At 46.4% G+C, this 23,008-nt stretch overlaps 1 protein-coding gene and 1 long non-coding RNA gene across 2 annotated transcripts; one reads left to right on the forward strand and one right to left on the reverse strand.

The window, feature by feature from the left end:
- Nucleotides 1–2,305: 2,305 nt before the first annotated feature.
- Nucleotides 2,306–15,126, reverse strand: CCNL1 (cyclin L1). The gene is made up of 11 exons (XM_001363371.5): nucleotides 14,644–15,126; nucleotides 14,413–14,487; nucleotides 13,721–13,830; nucleotides 7,023–7,143; nucleotides 6,372–6,436; nucleotides 4,430–4,529; nucleotides 4,219–4,323; nucleotides 3,987–4,128; nucleotides 3,666–3,777; nucleotides 3,483–3,581; nucleotides 2,306–3,154 (listed from the first exon to the last, which is right to left on the reverse strand). Exons 1-11 carry the CDS (start codon nucleotides 14,995–14,997, stop codon nucleotides 2,806–2,808), a joined length of 1,632 nt encoding a protein of 543 aa, XP_001363408.1. The 5' UTR covers nucleotides 14,998–15,126; the 3' UTR covers nucleotides 2,306–2,805.
- Nucleotides 15,127–18,292: 3,166 nt separating this feature from the next.
- LOC130455873 (uncharacterized) lies at nucleotides 18,293–22,253 on the forward strand. Its single transcript, XR_008914070.1, has 2 exons — nucleotides 18,293–19,001; nucleotides 19,443–22,253. It is a non-coding gene; the product is annotated as an uncharacterized LOC130455873 (long non-coding RNA).
- Nucleotides 22,254–23,008: the final 755 nt, after the last annotated feature.

Raw genomic sequence — 23,008 nt, forward strand, 5'->3', positions numbered from 1 at the left:
AGAACAAAGAGAGACAGAGAGAGAGAGACAGAGCGAGACAGACAGAGACAGAGGGAGACAGAGATCCTCCAATTCCCAAGAGGGAAAACCACAAATCTCTCCGGGTGGGGGAAGGGCGCCCCTTTTGCGGACTCCCCAGAGCAGGGCCACCCAGAAGGTGTCACGGGCCGCTCCGGGCTCTTCCGGCGTCCACTTGGCTCTCAGATCAGGAACCAGCATAGCCTGAGCCTGGCTTGGCGTCTCCCGCGTCCAGCTTTGGCCGACTCGGGCCAGCCTTTGATTCAGCACGAAGGCTGCGGAGGGCCCTGGAGGCAGGCCGTCCTCTCACAGAGGTGGGAGGGGCTCCTGGATGCGGAGCGCTGCGGCACCAACAGCACATTCGGCACAAGCCTGGAGGGAGCCTCCGTTTTGAAGCCGCGCTGAGCCTGCCATCGGGTCTGGAGCCCTCAGAGAGCAGAACCGGAATCTCCAGGTCTGGCTGTCCGTTGGCGCTGGGTCTGGGGTCAGGAAGACCCCAGAGTTCAAATCCAGCCTCAGACACCTGCGCGGTGTGACCCTGGGCAAGTCACGGCCCTCTGCCTGAGCCTGGTTTTCTCCTTGGTGACATGAGGATCCTCCTCCCCGGCCCCAGGTGGTGCTGAGGGTCCAGTGGGACAGCGGTGAAGCCGGGCCTGCTTGTGTGGCCTCGGTTCAGCCCGTCTCGCTCTCCTTTGGGAGTTTTCTTGGCGGATAGTGGAGTGGTTGGACAGTTCCTTGTCCAGCTCATTTCACAGATGAGGAAACAGGCCAAAAGGACGAAGCCACTTGTCCGGGGTAGCTGGAAGTGCTGGAGGCCGGATTTGAACTCAAAGACGAGTCTTTCCCCGGGCAGGCCCGGTGCTCTGGTGCCACCTGGTTGCCCCATGTGTGCCCTGATGGGAGAACGTTCTCCCTGCTCTCTCCATGGCTTTGGAGGCTCCCGGCCACCCCCAAATGCTTCCTAGTCTCTCCTTAGCTCCCAGACTGCTCTTGGCTGGTGGTCCTCCTTCCCTCTGTCTCCTTTTCTGCCCCCGTGAGCACCCCCAGGACCCAGTCCCAGCCCTCCTCTCGCCCCAGGGCTCCTCTGGAGTCAGATGACACCTAAGGGTGCCTTTGGAGAATCCTTTCTAATGCCTAAGATGCGACAAGACTTCAAAGGAAGCCCCTCCTGGGAGTCCCCACACCACACCAAGACCCCCCAGTGCCCTCCCCCTCGGGGATCTGCTGGTTCCGAGAGTCTCCAAACCTTCCTCCCTGAGGCCGGGCTCTCCGAGGGCCGCTGGGCACCTCCGTCTCTCCGGAGTCACCAGAGGGCTACGACCGTCTCCTGGCGGCTGCCTGGAAGCTTTCACCCTCTCCCGACAGCCCCGAGCTCGAGCCCGTCCCGGCGGTTCCATCGTCTGGCTCGTGGTGGCCTGTCACCTCTCCTGTCCGCTTCCTCAGACCAGGAGCTCCAGCGAGGAGAAGACCCGGATGGGGAGGCTTTACGGCCCAGCCAGGAGGCACGTCCGAGCTTCTCTCCCCCCACTGCCCACGGCGAGGCGGAAGACGGAGACCAAACTGCTGCTCGAGGCCCTTCTCTGCAGAAACAGGACGTCCGTGGGCCTGGGCGGCGGGCTGTCCACCGCGGTCAGTGGCCGGTCCCAGGAGAGGAGGACGTGGAAGGACGGCCGGAGAACCGGCGACTGGATGGCAAAGGAGAAGGCCGGCTGCCCTTCTGCTCCTCTCAGGGACGAGCTGGTGCCCCTTCCTGCAGCGAAGTGCCATGAAATGAGGCCGGCGAAGGGCTCGAGGACAAGAAGCTGCCTTCCTGGGAGGCCTCGCAGAAGGTTCCAGCCGGAGGAACTTCCCTCTCCTCGGCCTTCACAGAATCAGCACCTCCTGCCTCAGCCAGCGCAACGAACAAGTGAGTTCCGGTTCCTGGTCCAGCCTACAAGGAAACACCCAACCCCATCACGGGCTCCCTCCCAGAGGCGACCTCCGAACAAGCGGCAACCAGGCAGGGAGCAGCGGGGATAAATCCGGGGTCAGGGGCAGCCCCCCACGAGGTCCCGAGGTCCGATCTGCCCTCGGACACCTCCTGGCTGGGTGACTCCCCCCGATCTGCCCTCGGACACCTCCGGGCTGGGTCGCTCTCCCCGCGCCCAGCCCTTACTGCCCTCCTGCCTTGGAAGGGATTCCTGTGCTGGGCCCAAGACAGGAGTCAAGATTCGGGGCCGCTTTGTCAGTCGGGCATTTTCAGGTGGCGGACCGAGGGCTCGTCAGAAATCAGTCCATACTTAACTAGTTCATGTTCAAATTTCAGTTTAATAATTTATTTAAATAAGGTATTGGAAGAGGCAGTTTTAAAAAAACCCAAGATTTATATTTTTATTTCCTTGTAAAAATCTTTACACATGCAGACAAACCAGTGTAAGAAAGTCTCCACCATCATTTAACAAAGAACCACTTAAATAGTCTAACGTTAGTCTGCAATTTATCCGTATAAAAATAAGGTACGTTTGTACAGAAGACCACTCTCCAGTTCTTATAGTGATAAACAATACACAACTAGAATAGGTACAATTAAACTTGACCATGGTTTTCAATTCGATACTGCTAGGGCATTTTAATGTGCAAAAAATTAACATAGTTCTTTCGAAAGGAAATGTCCTCGCGCTTCTAGAACCGAGAGGGCTTGTAATAAATCAAATCCTAATCAGTTTGTTTCTACTATTCCAATGCAGAGTCCGCACACCATGGCAGAGGCAGCCGTGCCAGAGCATGATGCAGGCTCCCAGCCCGGAGTCAGCGCCGGTGCCTGCCGTGGCCCGAGCGGTTGCCGCTGTGGTGCTTGCCTTTGTGCGCGCGCTCGAAGGACCGCGACCTCTCCCGCCTCTCCCGGTGGTGGCTGCGGTCGTGCCGGTGCTTCTTGGCCGCGTCCGAGTGATCCCGGGACTTGCTCTGGGACCGCGAGCGGGACTTTTTCCTCTTGTGGCCGTGTCTGTTGGAGCTCTTCAGGTCCTCCCTGGCGTGCTTGGCTTTCAGGTGGGGAGAGCCGTGGTTGTGATGTCTTCGGGGACTTTCGCTGTGACTGCGGGACCGACTTCTGGACCTCGAGCTGTACGTCCCGGATCGACTCCGCCTGTTGTTGTAACTGCAGAGAGGGACGGCGGGTTGGAGTTGGCCCCGGCGCCCCCCAAGGGCTGCAGCTCCCCACCCGCCACTGCTGCTCAGACTAAATTCCAAGCGCCCCCCAGTCTTAGGGGTGCCAGGTAAGTCAAGGAAGGTTTTAACGTCCCCTCCAGCGAGAGCCGATTCGCTTTTCTAAAAGGACACGAATGGGTTTTGGATGATCTCCACTATTAAATAAGAGTCTGAGGGCCCTCACAGAGAACTCCAGGAACCGCCCCCCCCACCCCCCCCATCTAAGTCAGACACGCCACTACAGGAACCCAACTCAGTCCCTGGAAATCGTGACTTACTGCCTTCTGGGAGTATGAGATCGAGAGCGGGAGCGAGAGCGGGACCGGGACCGACTGGCACTTCTACTGTTTCTACTTCTCTTGCTGTCCTTCCTAACACTGGAAGGGAAAAAACAGTCAGAGCGTCTCCCCGCCAAGCCCATCCCCAGACGAGACCCGCGTGGCCAGGAGCACAGCCCTCACCCATTGTAAGGGCTTTTGGAAGCCTGCGGCCTGTCCTCAGGTTCCTTTTTGATGGTTTTCATGCTGGCAGAGATTGGCGTTTTCTCCTCCGGCTTGACTTCTCTGGGTGATGCTTTAAAAAACAAAAAACAAGCCAAGCGTCAAGTGTATTAATATTGAAATGAAAGCCAACGTGAGTCAATCAGGCCACAGAGGACTCCAGAACTGACACTTGTTCCCAATAGCTAAAGGATTAGCAAAGGAGTTAAGAAGAAAAGCCAATACAGAGCCCGCCGCTCTCCCAGGGATGTGAACTGGCATTAAAAATGAGAGAAATCTTACATGGTTTGGAAGCTGGAGAAAAACCTCCCAGTGTGGAAAGGGCTGGAGTTCCGTCTGGATTCAGTCCTTTTGCTTTCAATTTAGCTTCCTGCAGGGCTACTTTCCTCTTTTCTACTTCCTTTTCCAGCAATTCATAGTTTGGCTATTGAAAGGAATGAGAATCGGTTATTTCCGATGTTCAGTCCGCTGTGCCCATTCCGTGGCATGGCAGCGAGCCTACAAAGGGGCATACCTTTTTTCTGGTATAAAGCCTCAGGGTTTCTATGCAGATATCCTGAATGTCTTCTTCCGTGCTACCAAAGAGTAGAAACCAGTGAGGACGCGTTGGCAGTGCAATCTAAACAAGACAACGGAGGAGTTTAGACAGAGTCTTGGCATTTTCAGTTATTTTTGTGCTTTGGTCTCCCTGGTGTCAAGAGGTCTTTCGAGGAGTATATGCTCACCTGAAGTGCTCTAGCTGCAAGGTAGATACAAGCACATGCTATTGTCTCTGGTTGAAATCGAACAAAAACATTGGTTCGAAGGCTGTCATTCATGTAATTCCTGGAAAACATTATAACTCTTAAGTTTTATGGGTGAACACACGCTTCTTCTGGAGTTTAAAATTAGTTGGAGACTCAATCTACTTTATTCTTTTTCCTTCTCTTTCATTATATTGATGTCTTATAAGCTTTTAACATGTAATATTCTTATCTTAAAATTCCAGAGATAAGAATTTAAACATTTTGGATTCCTCTGCTTTAAAAAACAAAAACACACACACAAAAGAAACAAAACACAAAAAACAAAAGCCTCCCCTCTCTGCCCAACCAAAAAAATCCCGTATTGGCTCTTTTGATTTTGAAGAAAAAAATGTCAACGAAAGCATAATTTCTTTCCTTAAAAGCAATGTTTAACAACTTTGTTTCAGACAATTCATACTATGTTCTTAAAACTTATAAACCTTTCATCAAACTGCAGGTTAGGAAGTTTAGTAATTATCTTTTGTGCACAAGACAATCTCACCATTTTTTTTAAAGGAAGAAAAAACACAGAAAATGGTAGGCACATGTAATCTTCAAAGAGACTGCTGATTGATATTTCACTAAATAGTAAGGAAATAAAGTTTGCTGCTGCTTCATCGCTAACTTCAAACCTTGTAAAGGTAGTTGATTAAAGCAAATACAACTTTAATGTTTTCGCAGCAATTAAACAGACTGAACATGTATTCCAATGACTCAATTAAGTGTTGGACTCGGTACTCTTCCATACAAAATATGTAAAATATACAATATGCGAATTATTTCAAGTCATAACTTAAAAGTGGAATCAGCATCTTTAACTTTTAGCTAAGAAAATGGATCCACGAAATCTGGTTTCATGAAACGTTTATACATGAAAATAAACATCCCTCCCGTAGATACAAGAGCATTCTTTATTGCAAGTCCAAAGGGTGCAAGGGACATGAGGAATCAAGTCATTTTGCTTGCATATGCAAAGGACTTGTTACTGCCAGTCATTTCCTGCACATGATTGAGTTTGAGAATACAGGACAGTAGAGAAACAACTGTAACAATTCATCCAAATAGTACTCATTTTACCTTTAAATAAGCCAGCACTCCACGCAGAAAATCAGCAGCTCAAAAGTGTTGCTTAAAGTGTCTCCAAGCAATATTAAGACTCCCCCGTAAAACAGGGAAGGCCTGACAATTCTCTAAATGTCAGATTGCCTGAAATGCAAATTTGAAATCCAATAGCCCAACTGCTAACAGTTGTAAACTAAAATGGTGCCCACTGTTGCTCCTTTGGCAGTATTAGCATGCTGTACATACTAATGATCCAAATTGAGTCAAACTACGAATAAAATCAATTTACTTCATAATGGCTAGACAACAAGTCTATCAAAAATGAGCTATTCATTTTGATAGTAACAGGTATACATTAAATACATATGCATGTTGAATAGTTACTTCTAGAAACAAATATACAAATCCTTTTGACACCCCGACAGAACTAGAAGATGCTGCCAGATGGATATGGACCACTTCAGTGAATCTCGGATGAGAGCTTGCACTGGATTGGCTGGAGAGAAGGGCAGCCAATCAGGCCATCCTGAGGTCATGGGCTGAGGTGCAGAGGGCAGAGTTCTATGACTTACCATCATGGACTACCCTTTAATTAAAGAGTAGAAAAAAGAACAAAGTTAAATTGAGTTCTCCATAAAAAGTAATTAGTCAAACCAAGAAAACAGTAAGCAGAAATAAGCATCATTTACCTTTTTTTGCCCAAAAAAGCTTGTTTGAAAGTAGCTTACACATGTCATTGTTTTGAAAACAGAAAACAAAACTTACGTTATTTCTGCTACTGTTTTCCTGGCTAGGAAAGCGTGTGCAAAGGATAACTTACCAGGCTGTCTGAACCAGGGTTAGATTCCGTTCACATTCTAAGACTTGTAAATACATAACAATGATCTAAGGGAAAAGGAAGAAACACAGAATCATCACCCACTGACCGTGCCTCCTGCTCCATCAGTAAATTCAGGCGTGCATAACTTGATAAACTAAAATCTTACTGCCAAGTTCAAAGATGTTAAAGCTAATTAGTTCATCTTCACTTGCAAACAAAAACAAACAAAAAAACTCTGTTGCTCTGATTTGGTTGTCTTCACTCCCCCACCCCCACCCCCCATTTGGGTTTTCTTGGCAAAGACACTGGAGTGGTTTGCCATTTCTTCTCCAGCTCATTGTACAACTGAGGAAACAAAGGCGAAGGTTTAAATGGGACTAAGCAACTTGCCCAAGGTCATCTGGCTAATAAGTATCTGTGGGCAAATTTGAACTCGGGTCTTACTGACTCCAGGCCCCAAATGCCACCTAACAATGTCAAAAACTGTCTGTAGACAGTATCCCATTTGGTCTATGAAAATGTACTGAAGGCATTATGGGTAAAAGCGCAGACATCAACCAAGAGTCTCAACATCTAAACAGCAGCTACGTCAGTCAGCCTATTTATTATCCAACGGATCCCAAACTCGTTCAGCGGATGCCTGGAACTCACCTTGTGCGGGTGCTTGACATGAACACAAAATCCCAACTCCTTCAATACCCTTCTCTCTGCCTTGATTACTTGATTTTTGGTGTTTATGTAGTTCTGATCAAGGATCAGGGGGCTTGGCGTCCTAGTTTGTAAGAAATAAAATCACAACTGTTTTGCACATCCAAACAAGTTTATTCGTGGCATCTCCATTTTCCCTTCCAACCAACTATTGGCAACAGAAACCAGCTTTTTAAACTCCTGCAAGCAAGTTAAAGCATTGATCTTGTGCTGTCCAAGTTAGGCTAATCAAACACACAGAACGAGGTTCCGGCCATTCCAAAAGGAACTTTGCTGAAGTCACTTACTCCTCCTTTGTGTTCTAAGAATGCCTGCTAATATTAGTGAGAAGTCTTAATAATATCCAGTGAACAAATGCATCCTCCTGGCTGTATGATTCTAGACACAAATTTCTTGCTTTTCAACGCCAAACGTAATGAAGTCATTCTTCTCAGACATAAAAGCTTAAAAACATTTGTGATAAATGAGTCCCGGAAAGGCTTTCATACACTTCCCTACAAGTCCAGGAAGTTATTTTCAAGTTTTCAGACAAAGGATTTACCTTTAAAGAGGAAAGGAATCCCCACAAGCAGCAATCAATATGCTTTGTAAAATGGCAAAGCACAAATGTTAATGCAGACGGATCTGTCTCCATTCCAGGCTCACCTAAATGCAGAATGAGGCCAGCTAAAGAGTAACTGTCACCACGTTAACAAGTAGTCCACAATAAGTGGCCCCAGAATGCCTAAGGTAGGCAGGGCTTCATTACTATTTAACTAACCCAAATCGTTCCAAAAGCCCCTCCATGGCAAAAGCTAAGGAGGATCTGAAAAGTCAAGGGGAAATGACTACATTGAGAGCATGTAAGAGATTCACCAAACACGAGCCAGGAAGCAACCCATTAAACTGCCCTGAATGCTGATAAACATGCAGTACAATGTATGCTACTTGGTGCAAAATGAACAGAAATGGAGAGCAGCTCTGAGGGGGAAAAGGCCCCCATGCTGGGGAAGGAAGACACTTAAATGCCAGCGACTCCGTTTGGGGAAACGCCGTGGCGTTACTTCCTATTTACACACTTGCTTTCTAAAAAGCCAGAACCCCAGATTGGTGCTTAAGTGAAGCATTTGTCCCCATCATCACATATTCAAGATGAGTTTTCTCTGTTCCAGGAATACTGATGCCTTAACAACTTCTGCAGACATAATAAGGCTTGAATGTCAACGAAAAGTTTTTCATGTTTATCGGAACACATCTTCAAATATACATTGTGCCACAATTCATCTGCTTTACTAAAGCCACTGGCTGAACAAGCAAAGGGAAGTTATCATTCCCCCATATTAGGCAAATGATTTCCACAATTAAAATATAAGCATGTTTCCCAGCATGTGGCAAGAATCACATTTAGCTTTTGGATCTCGTTTTGTTGTTGAAAAAGAAAAGCCAAATGATCACAGCAAAGCCTCCAGGTTCTTTCCTTAAAAGCGGCCTTTCACCAGATACGGGCACTGAAAAGATCAGGTCCAAAATACTTATTTCTAGCAGATTTAAAGAGAAAAATTGTTTTCATGTAGCAAATATGCCATTTTGTGGCCAAGAACATAGTCCAACTGGACATGTGAACTTTTCTGCTATATATACTACTTGGGTCACACACAAGCCAATGGGCCATCTATGGTCTCCCCAGATTCATATGTGTGCTTAAAGATGACCACACTTGTGTGTGAGCCATCTATCAGTTGGGATTAGAGTTATAATTGCAAGAGGCCTTGGTTTGAGGTTGGCTAATCCAGCGAGGACATTGAGGGCCCCGGGGCAGGGCAACTGAGTCAGGTTTGGACTCTATCTAGCCTCCTTCCAACCACACCCTGGAGTGGCCCAGATTCAAAAGGGGAGGAACATTTGATCATGTCTTACATACACAGACACACTCTTCTTTTAATAATACTGAAAAGATTTTCACTCTGCTCAGGTTCCCTTCAGCCTCTATGCCAAAAATTAAATTCAGTGATAACTTAAGTGTGTCTGGGGAATCTGGGACACAGATGGGAAAGATCCCACACTTGTACTGAATTCATTTCGTTAGCTGAAGAAAATAAAGCTAACTATTTCTTTAAAATAAGATAAGCAGCAGCACAGCCTTAGCCTGGCCAGAGTGTGGGGAGGGCTTCCAGCCACTAAGAGCTCAAAACAAAGCCATATGGCAAAAGGGTTTCCACACATTTCACTGCGGCTTGTTTTAGGTTGAGGGGAGTCATTCTTAGGCAACACCAAAACAACCCATCTGGAGAACATCAAGTTTCTACCAGGAGATGCGCTTTCTGGAAAGGTCACACATCCCTCTATAACAACTGGCAAGGCATCGAGGACGTAACTGACTAGATGCATTTTACATGCATGAATTTCACGTGAGGTTCCTGGAGGAGCCACGCCCTCACTCAGTTACTTAATAGCTACTTGTTGTTTCACTTGAAACTTGTGGGGCACCTGCATGAGTCAGCAGCAGCCCTCGCCCTCCCTCATTTCCCACGAGCTCTAAGCTCCAGTGAGGGGGGCATACTCGGGCCTCCCCGGATCTTATTCCCACTCACTTGAAGGGGTCTAAATCTGGGGGTGCAGTTTAAACCCCAGCAGGCCCCCTTGGGTAGGTTTGCCTGCCCTCGGGCTCGGCCCCCACCCAAACAAAAGCTGCTAACAAGCTCGTGAGTTTCCTTCTCATCCTTCCTCATTTCCAGCAAAGGGCCCCACATTCACAATTCACTCCTTTTGGTTGGATCAGGAGTATCAAAGGAAGAACCCAGTTTGTCTGTTTCTAGAGTTTTATGGCTTAAGGAGTTACAAAGTGCTCAAGTCTACCCAGTAGGAGGTTTTGGTGAACTTAGAAAGGCCCTGCCGGAAGGCAGCTGGTACCAAGTCATTATAGACATCTTAGAGAAATAGGAACAACATTTCTTTTCTTTGTGGTCGTCTAGTCATGACCACCTGCACTTTATAACATTAATTAAGAACTTTCTAGAATCTATAATCAAAATAATCAAAATCTCCCAATGAGCCAGTAAAACTCCAAGGGGATGGGGGGCTTCTCCTACTGCATTCTGTCCAAAGCAAAAAAAACTTAACTCTATTAATTCACAAAAACCTAAGACTAATAACACAAATGTTTAAGAGTCAAACATCCAGAAACTTGAGAAATACTTCCCTCCCTTGTTTGTTACTTCTAGATGCATAAGAGGCAGGAAGCAACCTATTAAACATACAAAAAAAGCCTATTTTCAGGCATTTCAAACAATTTTTATTTTCAATGGTCCATAAAGGAGCATGTAGTATTAGTAGTCTTCCAGTTTTATTTTTTGAATTATTTACATTAAAAAAAGGTGCCAAGTACTAGATTTTCCTGTAATCTTTACCCATCTTTCTGTTTCTTTTAGTTCCAAACAGCACACAACTTGCAAATCAAGGAAGAAACTTCTCAGTATGTGAAACAGTACACTTCTTCCAGCTTATTCATTAAATCAAAGCACAAATCATGTGTGCAAGGTTGTAAAGGGGACAAGATTATGGACCACTTAATTTCTCACTGGTGGCTACCAAAATGCTAAGTGTAAGATTGGCACCAAATTAAGCGTCCACAGGTAGAAATGATGAACTTTTCTTTCTTGTCCAATGACAGAGAAGGCTCCCCTGAGCAAGTTTCCAGTGAATGAAGAGACAAGCAGATTTGGAGGGGCCACAAGTCAGGGAGGTCATAAGGGATCACTGAGGGGAGCCTCTACCAGATGAGCTCTTTAGTCTCTTCCTAAAACCCTAAAAATCTGCTAGGCGTAATCTTTTCAGTCAATCCAGGCCATAAACTGGATTGACAGTTAACTCCTCCCATAAAAATACACTCATTTCATGACCTTCACCCTCTGAAGAGCAGCTTAGCCCCAGGCCCACAAGGTCTGCTTGCATTTCTATTCATGAACAAGGGGGGGCACTGAAGCAAATTCTTCCTCTGGAAATGTAAAGGTGACCTACTTGAAGGTCATCAATTATTATGATCTTTAAAGCCAGGCAGAGATCTAAAGCTCCATCCTGGTGGGTCCAAGAGGATTTCTTTAGCTGGATCTGCAGGATGGGAGTTCGTAATCAGGACTACAATAGTACTCTTTAGAAGAATGCTACAAAGCCAGCTTTCCTCACAAACACCACAGTGGCATAATACAAACGAGGAAATGAGGCTCCAAGGGACCACCACACACATGATCCAATTGAATGAAAATTTAAGTTTTCGGATGCCAAAATCCAGTGTTCATTAATTACACCAAAGCCACTATGAGGCCGGGGTCCCACAGTATAAACCAGGCCTACAGTGTGTTCAAGGCACTTGGTTATGAAAACCAATCCAACTTTAGCTCTTGCCCTCAAGGAGCAGGCGGGTGGCCATGGTGTGGCTGGGTGGAGGAGCAGAGAACCTGGACAAAATAAACAGACTACCAGGAAAATCCCGGGAAAGACCACTCAACTCAAGAGGTGAAGCTGTGGAATCAGGAGATACTTCATGGATGCACCGCATAAGCCAAGCCTCGGAAAATCAGCAATTATGTATTTTGTATGATTTTACTGAAATAGAATATTATGTTCTAACGACCTAAAAGGCTGTGAATGTTCCCCCTCGATTAAAAACAAAAACAAACCTATGGTACTAACAACTTGGACAGCAAAGACAAAAGCTTTTAACAAGAAACAGGAGTTTTTCCAAATGGTTCACCAGTGGCCAACCTGTTTGTTAGTCCCCGATTCCAGTGACCTATTCTCAGAGCACTGGCTTCTCCTTGGGGATTTTCGATACTTCACTCACTGTTGCCATGACGACAGCTTCATCTCTATGTACCACTCCACATCACCCAGGCTTTGGTAAATGTAGCTGGTCGCTGTATAGTCGGTTGCAAGGGAAAAAAGAGTTGAAGTTAATAACACATACAAGTTACATACTTGTAAACTTGTAAAAATGCATAGAAACTTTTACATCCTGCTTGCTTAAAAAAAAAAGGCTTCTGGGTGATTAATATTTCTTTCAAATTTCATGCAAACTCACATGGCAGATTGCATGGGGGAAAGTAATTTCACCTTAAATGAATTCTGTGTTTCAGTGATAAAAGAAAGCATTGCTGTTTTTTCCCAGCCATACCAATAACATGCACCAATGACAGGGAGGTGGAGAATAAGTCTGATATATCTCGTTTCTATCTAGTACAGATATATCAAATTTGACCTTATTTTTTTAAAATACCAATTAAGTCTAACAAAAGATTTTCTAGGAAAAGAGCATTCATTAATTTCAATGTGATTACAAAACTGCTTAATAGTAATAGTTCAAAGAATATAACTACTTCCATTGAACCGCTAAATTAGTTCAGGCAAGTCATAAATGGTTTGGAGATAGAAAGTTTAAAAGGCACAGAACTAAAAAAAATTCACACTATACAGCTGTACATTTTAATGACAGAATAAAACAGCATTAATTTGGAAAGTTCAATTTTCAGATATTAGAAGTTCAAAAATGCCTTTCCCTGAAAGCTTTCTTTCACTGGTTATGGTAGGATGTGGGGGGAAAGGATGGGAAGGGGAGGGAGAATAGAGAGAAAAAACGTGTAGCAATATTCCAGATAACTTATTAATAACTGCACTACTCTTTATGGGGAACTTCATTGCCAGCTTCTGGATTCAGTCAAGTCTAAGGGGGAACTGATGCAGGAACTAGCTCCCAATCCCCAGGCAATTCCGACACAAAGGACCTCGGTATTCCTCTCCTTTCGCCACTTCCTTTCAAGCCAAAGAACAAGTTTGTCTACCAATTATCAGCATTCCATAAGAATGAAGCTTAAGATCTGAACTAAGCCAAGAGCATCGTTCTGCAGGGATACTAAATTCATCTACAAAGGAAGAGCCCTGAAACAAAGCCTGAAAAGACAACTGTGCCACTCGGTGAGCCCTTCAGTTTCATTCTCTGCATTTTAACTTGTGGGGTCCGATTCCCAGGCCTCACTCTAATTCAACCCCAACTTTGTATTATTTGTCTAACCCACTCCTGAGACTGAATCTAACCAGAACAAAATACCTGTTTAATCCCTTTGACTTCAACTTCAACCTTTATCATCCTGCAGTCCTTTCAGATCCGGTATTATGCGATATATCTTGGTTGAATGGTGAGAAGTATTCTAACAAAAGCCAACCTCAATTGATAAAGAATTAACTAGACTTCAGGGAGATAGACGGAAACTACACAAAGAACTTTGCTGCAAAATGAACTTGGCTACATTGTTTACGCTTCCAACTTTGTATTCAAAGCAAATGAACAGGACGTGCTCCAGGGTCTCTAAGCAGAGATCAGCCCTGGCCCTTCTTGAAGCCAGAGCGGCCCCCATCAGGGAGAGCCAGCTGCAAGTGCGCTACCTCCACAAACTGGTTACTTTTTGATTGTGTCTCCAAATGAAGTTTAAGCACCACGTAGTGGTTCAGCACCCATGTGAACTTTTACTACCTGAGCTGCTTTTTGGCTTCCCCTCGTCAGATCATTTTATCCTAATGGGAAATGCTTGGAGTTTGGGGGTTTCGTTTTCATTAAACCTGATGACACGGGCACACAGTACAGATGTGATTTTCAAAAATGTCCATCTTACCTTTTTCCTCTTAACTGCCGTAAATGGTGAAAAACATTTATCACATCTCTTATTCTACGAGGGGCTTCTTCAATTTTGGAAGCGAGATTGATACAAGCCATGGCAACAATCTGCAAAGAACCCATTCCCCAACAAGATCAGACTGATATACTAAGTTACCAGAAGAGAAAAAAGTAACCAAACCCGCCTGACTTATCCCCGGGCCGGTGCTTCAATTTCAGAAATTAAGGCTGGCCGCCCACCGTGGGTGGAAACAAAGTAGCAGCGCCGACCCTCGGCCAGGGTGCCTAACTTGGGGTTCAGAAAAAGGGCGCGTAGGGGAGTGTCCCCAAACTTGGATGGGGAAAATAGTAACAGCTTGCGTGCCCCAAGCTTTGCTTTCCTTGGCGAGTTCGCTTTATTTCGAACGACTAAAATCATTTCGAGAAGGGGGCCTTCTTTCGGCCGAATTCAGGCATCCACAATCCGGAAAAGGAGACCAACCACCCGGGCTAAGCTAAAACGATGGAGGGCGCCGCTCAAGAGTCCAGGGGTGTAGAGGTCCCTAAGGCGACCCTCCTGGCACTTCAGGCTCACACCTGGGTGACCTTGGCCGCTCTCTCCGAACCCCAGCCACCCCCCTCCCCCAGCCGGTCAAACTCGGGGCGGAAGTGAAAGTAACTGGGGGGGGCCGAGGGGCGGGGCGACCTCACCTCGAAGCTGTGTTTGACGAAGGACTTGGAGTAGAAGAAGCGGTGAAACAGCACCTGCCCCGTCGCCATCGCCACCTGCAGCCGAAGAGACCGGAAGCGCGGGGTCAGCCACGAGCCCGGCCCGGCGCCGCCGCCATTTTGTGCGGCCCGAGCTGGGCGCCCCTCCCCCACCCCCACTCGAGTCCCACCGTAGCGTTCCCCCCCCCCATCCCGGCCTCCAGTGGGCCCTACCTGCGGCAACCGGAGCAGGATGCCGGCGGCCTGGATGAGCTCGCAGCCCAGGATGCGCAGGTCCGTCTCACTGGGCAGGTCGAGGCCGTCCTGCATGGACGGCGTAGGCGACAGCCGCTCCTCCGGGATCAGCGAGTGGTCGATGGTCAGCGACACCTCCGAGTAGAGTCGGTCGCCGATGAGGATCCCGGCCGCGGGACCACCGGAGGCCGGGGCTGCTGTGGCCGAGACCGAAGCCGCTGCCGCCGCGGGGGCCGAGGAGGAGGAGGAGGCAGGGGCTGAGGCCGCCGAGGAGGAGGCCGAGGAGGCCGAGGCCGAGGCCGCAGCCGGGATAGGGTGAGGCCCGGACGCCATGGTCGCTGCGAGCTCCGCGCACGCCCAACGCAGCCGGAACCCGCGGCGAGAATAACCAGAGTCCTCGGCGGCTGCTCGGCTCCTCCCGCCGCTGCCAGGTGCCGGGAACGTCACGCCCCGCTGACGCCTCCGCCGGTGACGTCACCACGCACCGTGCAAAGTAGTTCCTGTCCCAACTGCCTTGGCCCAGAGGAGCTAAACCTGGCCCTATGCTGGTCTGGGCGTCCTACGAGACTTTCCTGAAAGTCTGTGGATCAACTAGGTCCTGGGCCCTTTACCCTCGATCTCTCCTAAGCCCCGCGTTGGAGCACCTCCTCCCGCAAGAAGGGGCAAGACTAGTCCTGGTGCACTTCTTAGACAGACGGAGGGGTTCCAGCGCTGGCCCCCTTCTACTTATCCCATTCCTCTCGCTATGGTCCAAAGCGGCTCACACTTCGGCTTTCTCCCGCAACTCCCTGGGCGCCCTAACCCTAGTCGACTCCCTGAACGTCCCCATGGCAGTATTGGCATCAGAGCCCTTCCCAGGTGGAAAACACAACGTGCTACTGCGAAGCCTCCCTGTGATCTCTGCGCTGGCACCAATTGGGTGCAGTTGTCCCAGACAGGTTAAATGCATCAGTCCCTGTGTGGGACCCCCACCCCAATCCCCAAAGCCAGGCCTCTGACTTTCGTGTCCATTTCTAGCAAGAGCATCACCATTACTGCCCCCCACCAGGCCAGTCACCACCCTGGTGCCATGTCATTCATTAACAAGACTTGTCAGGTCTGCTCCCTCCCCAGCATTTCATACATGTCCACTTCTCTCCATTCATACAGCAATTTGATCCAAGAAAGAAAAGCAAATGGGATTTCAGAAAAATCTCGGGAGATGATTCTACTCATCAGGAAGTTTGGAAAGACCATAGGGAAAAGGCATAGTATCATAGTGCAGGACCAGAAAGGGGCAATGACCCATTCCCCCCCCCCAAAAAAAAAGTCAACAAATGCAATTTACAAGCACAGTAGGTTCCCAACAAAATCCTTTTTTTTTTTACTTTTTAAACATTATTTTATTTGGTTATTTACAAACATTATTCATTGGAAACAATGATCATTATCTTTTCCTCCCCCCACCCCCCTCCCACCACTTCTCCCATAGGCGGGGCACAATTCCACTGGGTTTCACATGTGTTCTTGATTCAAATCCACTTCCATGTTGTTGTTATTTGCATTAGAGTGTTCATTTAGAGTCTCTCCTCAGTCATATCCCCTCCACCCCTGTAGTCAAGCAGTTGCTTTTCATCGGTCTTTTTACTCCCACAGTTTATCCTCTGCTTGTGGATAGTGTTTTTTAGATCCCTGCAGATTGTTCAGAGACACTGCATTGTCTCTAGTGGAGGAGTCCATTACCTTCGATTGCACCACAGTGTATCAGTCTCTGTGTACAATGTTTTCCTGGTTCTGCTCCTTTCGCTCTGCATCACTTCCTGGAGGTTGTTCCAGTCTCTGTGGAATTCCTCCACTTTATTATTCCTTTTAGCACAATAATATTCCATCACCAACATATACCACAATTTGTTCAGCCATTCCCCAATTGAAGGGCATCCCCTCATTTTCCAACAAAATTCTAAAAGATACTAAAAATAATGGTGAGTGATTATCTAGGAAAAGAAGCACCAAAAACCTATCTGGAAAAATTGATGCCTGCCTAACCATAGTTTTTGTTCTTCAGAGGGTTACTAAATTGGTAGATCAGAGAGAACTGACATTGAAATCATTTCCCTATATTTTAGTAAACTACTTGACAAAATCTCTCATGTTATTCCTATAGGGTAAATGACTAAATTAAGGTATGTTAAAAACAAGTAGAATGGCTGTGCCAACAGAAATTTCTTTTAGTGGTAGCAGAGCAGCCAACTAGTAATCTAGGCTTGGCCAAATCAACTTATTCAGAACTTAAAAACATATGCCATGCTTATCAAATTTGAGGATGGAACAAAGCTAGGAAAGATAATATATTGGATGACAGATTTAGGAGACAAAAAAAATCTCAACATGCTAGAACAAACAGTGGTAGGATTCTAATAAGAACATTTAATAAACATAAAGTAACACTTTCTTAAGCCCAAGATTGAAGAAGCATGGAGAACAATTCATTTGCAAAAGGTCTTTGGGTTTTGATGGACTTTTCATGTTCAAATTGTAGTGATAGAGCATCCAAAAAAGCTAATGCAATCTTGGGCTTCTCTAAGTGAGGGCAGTGTCTACGACTAGGGAAGTGATAGGAGCCACTGTATTCTCTTCACCATGAGACTACATATGGAACATTGTTTTGTTTTACGTTGGTATTGTCCAGTCATTTTAATCAGGTCCAACTCTGTGCTTGTTATATGACTTTAGATTTTTCTTCCCTCTGGATACCACTTTTTATGAAAGACACTGACAAGCTAGAAATTCAGCTCACTTTTTCTGCTTGTCAGGATCTTTTTGATTCCTGAATCTGTCATTGATATACTGAAGTGGAGGGCAGCCAGAATTCCAGGTGAAGGGCCTAGAGAGAATCATGTCACCTGGGGACTTAAAAAACAAAATGAAACAGAATTTGGCTTGGAAAAGACAAGATTAAGGTGACAGGATCATTGTTTTTCAAGCTGATCATTCAGAAGAGGGACCTTCAGAATTGTTCTTCTTGACCCCAAATTAGGTGCAATGGATGTAAGTTGCAAGGAGGTCTGCTTAGGTTGAACATGAAGAAAAACTTGGGCTGCCTCAGGAAGTAAAAATGATAGTTCACACTTAGCTCTAGAAGCACTTCAGATGTATCTCATTTAATCCTGGCAACCAACCTATGACACAGGTGATTCTTTTTACTTATGCAGTTCAATCCTCTTTGCCTGGTTCTAGGTTGTTGATTCCACTACTTTGGAAGCCTTTAAGCAGAGACTAGATTGTTTGGAATGTTTTCAACAGGAAAGCTCTGTTCAGATACAGGTTGGCCTGGGTGGCTTCTCAAATCCCTTTCAGTTCTGCTATAAGAGAATTACATTTGTATCTCCTACTTGGCACTTAGGCAAATACTGTTCACACTGTTACTTAACCTTTGCATGTGTCCATCTTGTCTTCTACAGTTCATAAGCTCGGAGGGTACAGGATCTGTTTTGCAGTTATTTTATATCCCTTGTCCTGTAAATTTCAATAGCCTTGTTGCATCTTATTCTTCTCTGGGTCTGCAGCAAACCTGGTGGATCAAACCCTTCTTCTCTCCTGGAACAAGTGCTATCTGATGCTGTTTCCAGACGTCTTCTGCCACCCTCTTTTGGAGATAGACAACTGTTTTAGACTTTCTTAAAGTTTTCTGCAATGGCTGAGTGCCCCACATTTTCTAATCTCTTTAGGTGGGGTGTGTGTTAGGACAGTAAACACTATAGTGAAATAGTTGTTGTGACCAGATAAGTGGTGGGTGGGACAGGATAGACCACTAAGGGCGGTGAAATCTATATCTGAGTGTTGTGTCTGGAGGTGTGCCTAGGACATGGATGGTATGTATAATTGAGTAAGGCTTATTATAGAACACTGCCAGGTTGCATCATAAAAAAATAGAATTATAGAATTTTTAGGGGTGGGGTAAAGACCTCAGAGTTGACTTAGTCTAACCCCTCACATTACAGATGAGGAAATAGACTAAAAGACAATAATAAATATTTGTTCATTTGACACAATTAGTGGTTCAACCAAACTATTTCCTGAGCTGGTTTATACTCTGTATAGTGTTTGGTATTTGGGACTGACCAGCTAAGTTTGGATTCATTCATGAACTCACAAAGACTGTTTGTGAGGAAGTTGGTGTAAAAAATAAGGAAGACTAGAGCACTTAAGCAGCTTTATTGGGACAGTTCTCTACAGACTAAATTTAGTTTTGGTGTTTCTTATGTGGTCTAGTGTGGACCACTGGGCAGGATAGGAGTCATTGCCTCAACTTGACAAGGCTTTGTAAGGATCTGGCACTGGCTCAGACCCCCTTCAATGTCAGTCATAGGCAATTAGTAGACTTGTAGAATGTGTTCTTTTAGCACTAGGAAGATTTGGCAAACATTCTGGTAATTCAGTCAATATAGGTAGCCTCTTAAAATTTATCTAGATAGACATTATAAAGATCTATACATATGACATATAAAGGTCTACTTCAGGGTGTCAGGGTGAGATCATATAATTCCATGAAGATTCAAAACAAAAACCCCCCATTTTTTTCAGATACTATAGTTTAATTTGTTTTCCAGTTTACCTACCGTAGTCATAATATAGTCCTATGCAATAAAAAGATTTTTCACCACTGTGTAGAAACAATAGTTACCAAAAAATTCTAACTTTTGACATGACACTAACTTAGTCTTACTAATACCCATTTGATAGAGAACTTGATTTTGAGTTAGCAGACTCTCAGGATTCCTTTGTTGTCTCTTTGCCAGGATAAACTTACACAAGACATTGCAGTTCACACATCACAGTAGAGCTTTGAACCCAGTCAGGTCTGCATGAACAGAAACAATGTCTTACAATATTTAACTTACAGCACTTTTACCATGTTCCAAGTAGAACTCATTTGAGTTCTTGGAAAAAGCATGTCTGTCAAAATCATAGATCTGGCCCCAAATGTCCATCAGATGTTAATTATGAAAGCTACATGTGTAAATATACACAGATATTCTTTATAACAACCATTTTAAAGTTTTCTCAAATGTCTATTTCATCATCTTGCCTGCTCTAACTACAATCAGGAGGAAAAACATGAAACAACTGAGAAAAGCACATCATCTCCGCAAAGGAGAGTAGAATACCTCGCCTTATAAAACCAATAAAGCGGGTCCTTCTATACTGATGGTGTTGGCTTTTGTTTCATAGCCCAGTTACTGTGCCTAAATTGGGCGTTACTAGAGTCTCTGTAGGTTTCACAATCCCCCCACAACAGGTTGTTCTGTCCCCCTGCATAGGACTACTCTAGTCTTTCGGATTCTCCCATAAGGAAGTATTTGGCTGCTGCTGTTCCGGTGTGACTGGGCCACGGTTCCCTAAAGGGGACCCCTCTGGAACCCCACACCATTGGATTTGAGGGATTTTCGGCTCCGGACTCAAGGCGGGAATGTGGGGTAACGCCTGGTTCAGTGAGGTCCACTTATAGCCTCAGGCTCCTCTTTAAAACCGGGACCAGCTCCGGAAGAGCCAGAAGACTGCGGCGGTCTAAGGCCGCCGCCTCTTGTAATTCATAATTCGGGGGGTGGGGGAGGTGCAGAATGAAAGGGAGGGCAAGGGCGAACCGGCAGCCCCACATTTACCCCAGCCCACCTCCCCACAAGTGACCCCCACGCTAGCTGCTCTCGCGGCCCCATCGGGCCTGGCTTGCTCCGCCAGGCAGCTTCGGTCCATACTCCCAGGCCTTCTTAAGTCACTTTCGGCGGTGGCCCAGAACTGACAAAGTGAGTACCCGGACAGAGAAGAGCGGAATGAAGGCGGAGCTTAACACCGCCCCCTCCCACCCCGCAATCCCTCGCCCTCCAGATCACGTGGCTTAAGCTTAAGACCCCCACCCCACCCCCTGCTACGGAAGCCGTAGAAGTCACGCGGAAGAGTGCGCAGGAGGCCTCAGAGCGAAAAGAGGAGGGAGGAAGAGCGAGGAGTCGGTTGGCGCCAGGGTGGCTCCGTGCGTTTCCGGTCGGACCACGGGGAGAGGGACGAGCCCCAGGATGGGGGTTGGGCAACTCCTGGCCTCTGGCCTCCATCCGCCTCCGCCCTCTTCCGACGGTACACTTCCCTGCGCAGAACACCCGGGCCCGCGTGCAAGGCTCCGCCCCCATGCGTATGGCTACGTCAGAGGCGATGACGGCGGCGTCTCCCTCCGCCAGGCAGTTCCGTCGCCGGCACTAGATTCCTCCCCCCCCCTTCCCGCTCCGGAAGTTCCCCCACCCTTCCCTTCCAGCAGCTAGAGTCTGTCCAGGGACTCGCGCTCTTTTCCAGCTGTTCGTGACTCAGGCAGCAGAACCGGCCCTTTCGGCATGGGTGGAGGGCGCTCATTGGCTGTCGGGCGTCAGTCATAGAGGGTGCGTCGAGTGTGGAATGCTGGGGGTGAGGAGCGTCCCTAGAGGTCACCTCGCTCAACGACCCCCATCCCTAAGGAGGTTCCCACTGTGGTTAGGCCACAGACCTTGAATGCTTGTTGTGTTTTACCTTCCTCCTCCGTCCTTGCCCGTTGGGAAGGGGCGGCGGGGACCTGGACTTGGCCGGGCTGGTTCAGGTACACAGTTGGCGCATAATAAAAGCGAGGTCTTGGCCCTGACTAATGGACTGGGGCGGACAATTGGAGAACTCGCCAGATCTGGGTTCGAGTCCAAACTCTAAAGCATACCAACTACAGGAACCCCCAGGACTCCCCACAACTCGCTTTTAGGAGCGTCCTCCCCTGGAGTAAAGGCCCCAACCTAGCTCCTCCTTCGAGAAACTCCGGAAAGAAGTACGCCTCTAATTACCCTCTCCGCCCTCACCTACACTGCTCACTTAGGCTCTTCCGGCCTAGATCCGGATTTACTCATCCCAAAGTTAAGGAAAACCAAGGACTGTTTGGTGGGGTGGGCCTGTGTCCCTGGGGTGAATCGAAGGGACAGTCAGCAGGACCAAATTAAGATTTTGATTGCTTAAGCTGGAAGCAGCCGTTGCCATTGTCTGCCTTTCTGGGAGTAGAATGTCTTGCTCTAACTCTAGCTTGTGTTTGCTCCATCATGCTGTGTGGTTAGATATTGACTACTGTCTTTTTTTTCCTAAAACTCATCTCATGGCCTCAGGCACTTCCTAGCTGGGTGACCCTGGACAAGTCACTTCACCCTCATTGCCTGTCCCTTACCACTCTTCTGCCTTGGAACCAAAACATATTGTTAATTCTGAGATGCAAAGCTAAGGATTTTTTTTTTTTAATCGTCTCAGAAAATAGTCTCTTTTGCCTTTATTGTCATGCCCTCAGTGGTTTTTCTCTTCCTGCTTTTGAGTCTGCTTGGCTGTCTCTGGCTTCATGCCTTACTGGAGTGTTTAGTCTATTTCCTGTCCCTTCACCCACCAGTCTGTCTCTGCCCCACCCCCAACCCTTTTTCTTTCTTGTCCTATATGTGAATGTAATATAAATTCGAAATATATTTAAAGTTTTTATGGTGTTTGCCATAGAAACATTTAAATTTAAGTTTTATATTCTTTGTTACTTAAGTAAAAATTAGATAAACTGAACATCTCAAAAATAATTTCTTTTTCCTTGTGTATGACTTCCAGTGTTTTCCATGAAGTCCCAGCACTCAAATATTCACTATAAGTCTAAGGAGACTCAAGAAATTCTTTCATATATTAAAAAGAAGTAGACAGTTATAACCTGTCATCAAACCATTCTATCCACTGCAAATGTTCAAGCTGTGAGCCGTTTTGAAAACTAGGCCTTTTAAATCAATGCCACAAATATTTTCTACCTTTTCTAAGAAGTAGCATCATCTTATGAGCCAAAGGAAAGAGGGAGTAGGTTCCCTGTGTGTGTATGTGTGTTGAGGCAGAGATGTATTTGAGAATAACGTCAGAGAAGAGGGGAAGAGAGAAGGGAGGCATAGAAAAGAGAGATGAACAAGGAGGAGGAATACTGGACTGGATGTGTGCTATTTTAGAATCTATAATGGGAGTTGGAGAAGAAAGATGCCATAATCCTTAAATCTCAAAAAGTAATTATCTAAAAAGTAGTCAGTCTTAGATTCAAGATCTGAGTTCACATTCTGGATCTGATACATACTCTGTGACATTGACAGGCTATTGCTATTTTCTGGACTAAACTTAAGGAAAAGTTTTAAAATTAAAACCTTGCAAACCAGCTGGGTCTATATGCTTTGATAGAGGGTGTCCTCTAAATATGAAACCAGAGGTCCAAACAAAACACAAAATAACTGCTTCTTTAGAATGATAAAGGCCCATGTGAGAATCCAAATAAGGAACTAGTTAAGGACTGTGGACAGTAGAT

This window comes from Monodelphis domestica, chromosome 8, assembly GCF_027887165.1.
Source record: "Monodelphis domestica isolate mMonDom1 chromosome 8, mMonDom1.pri, whole genome shotgun sequence".
Taxonomy (NCBI): Eukaryota; Metazoa; Chordata; class Mammalia; order Didelphimorphia; family Didelphidae; genus Monodelphis; species Monodelphis domestica.

Excerpts from the sequence above, each read along its gene's own strand:
- CCNL1 (XM_001363371.5), bottom strand. The coding sequence starts at position 14,997 with ATGGCGTCCGGGCCTCACCCTATCCCGGCTGCGGCCTCGGCCTCGGCC. Across the intron at positions 6,437-7,022 it reads ATGTCAAGCACCCGCACAAG|ATCATTGTTATGTATTTACA; the intron begins GTGAGTTCCAGG and ends CTTTTCCCTTAG. Across the intron at positions 3,582-3,665 it reads TCCAAAAGCCCTTACAATGG|TGTTAGGAAGGACAGCAAGA; the intron begins GTGAGGGCTGTG and ends TTTCCCTTCCAG.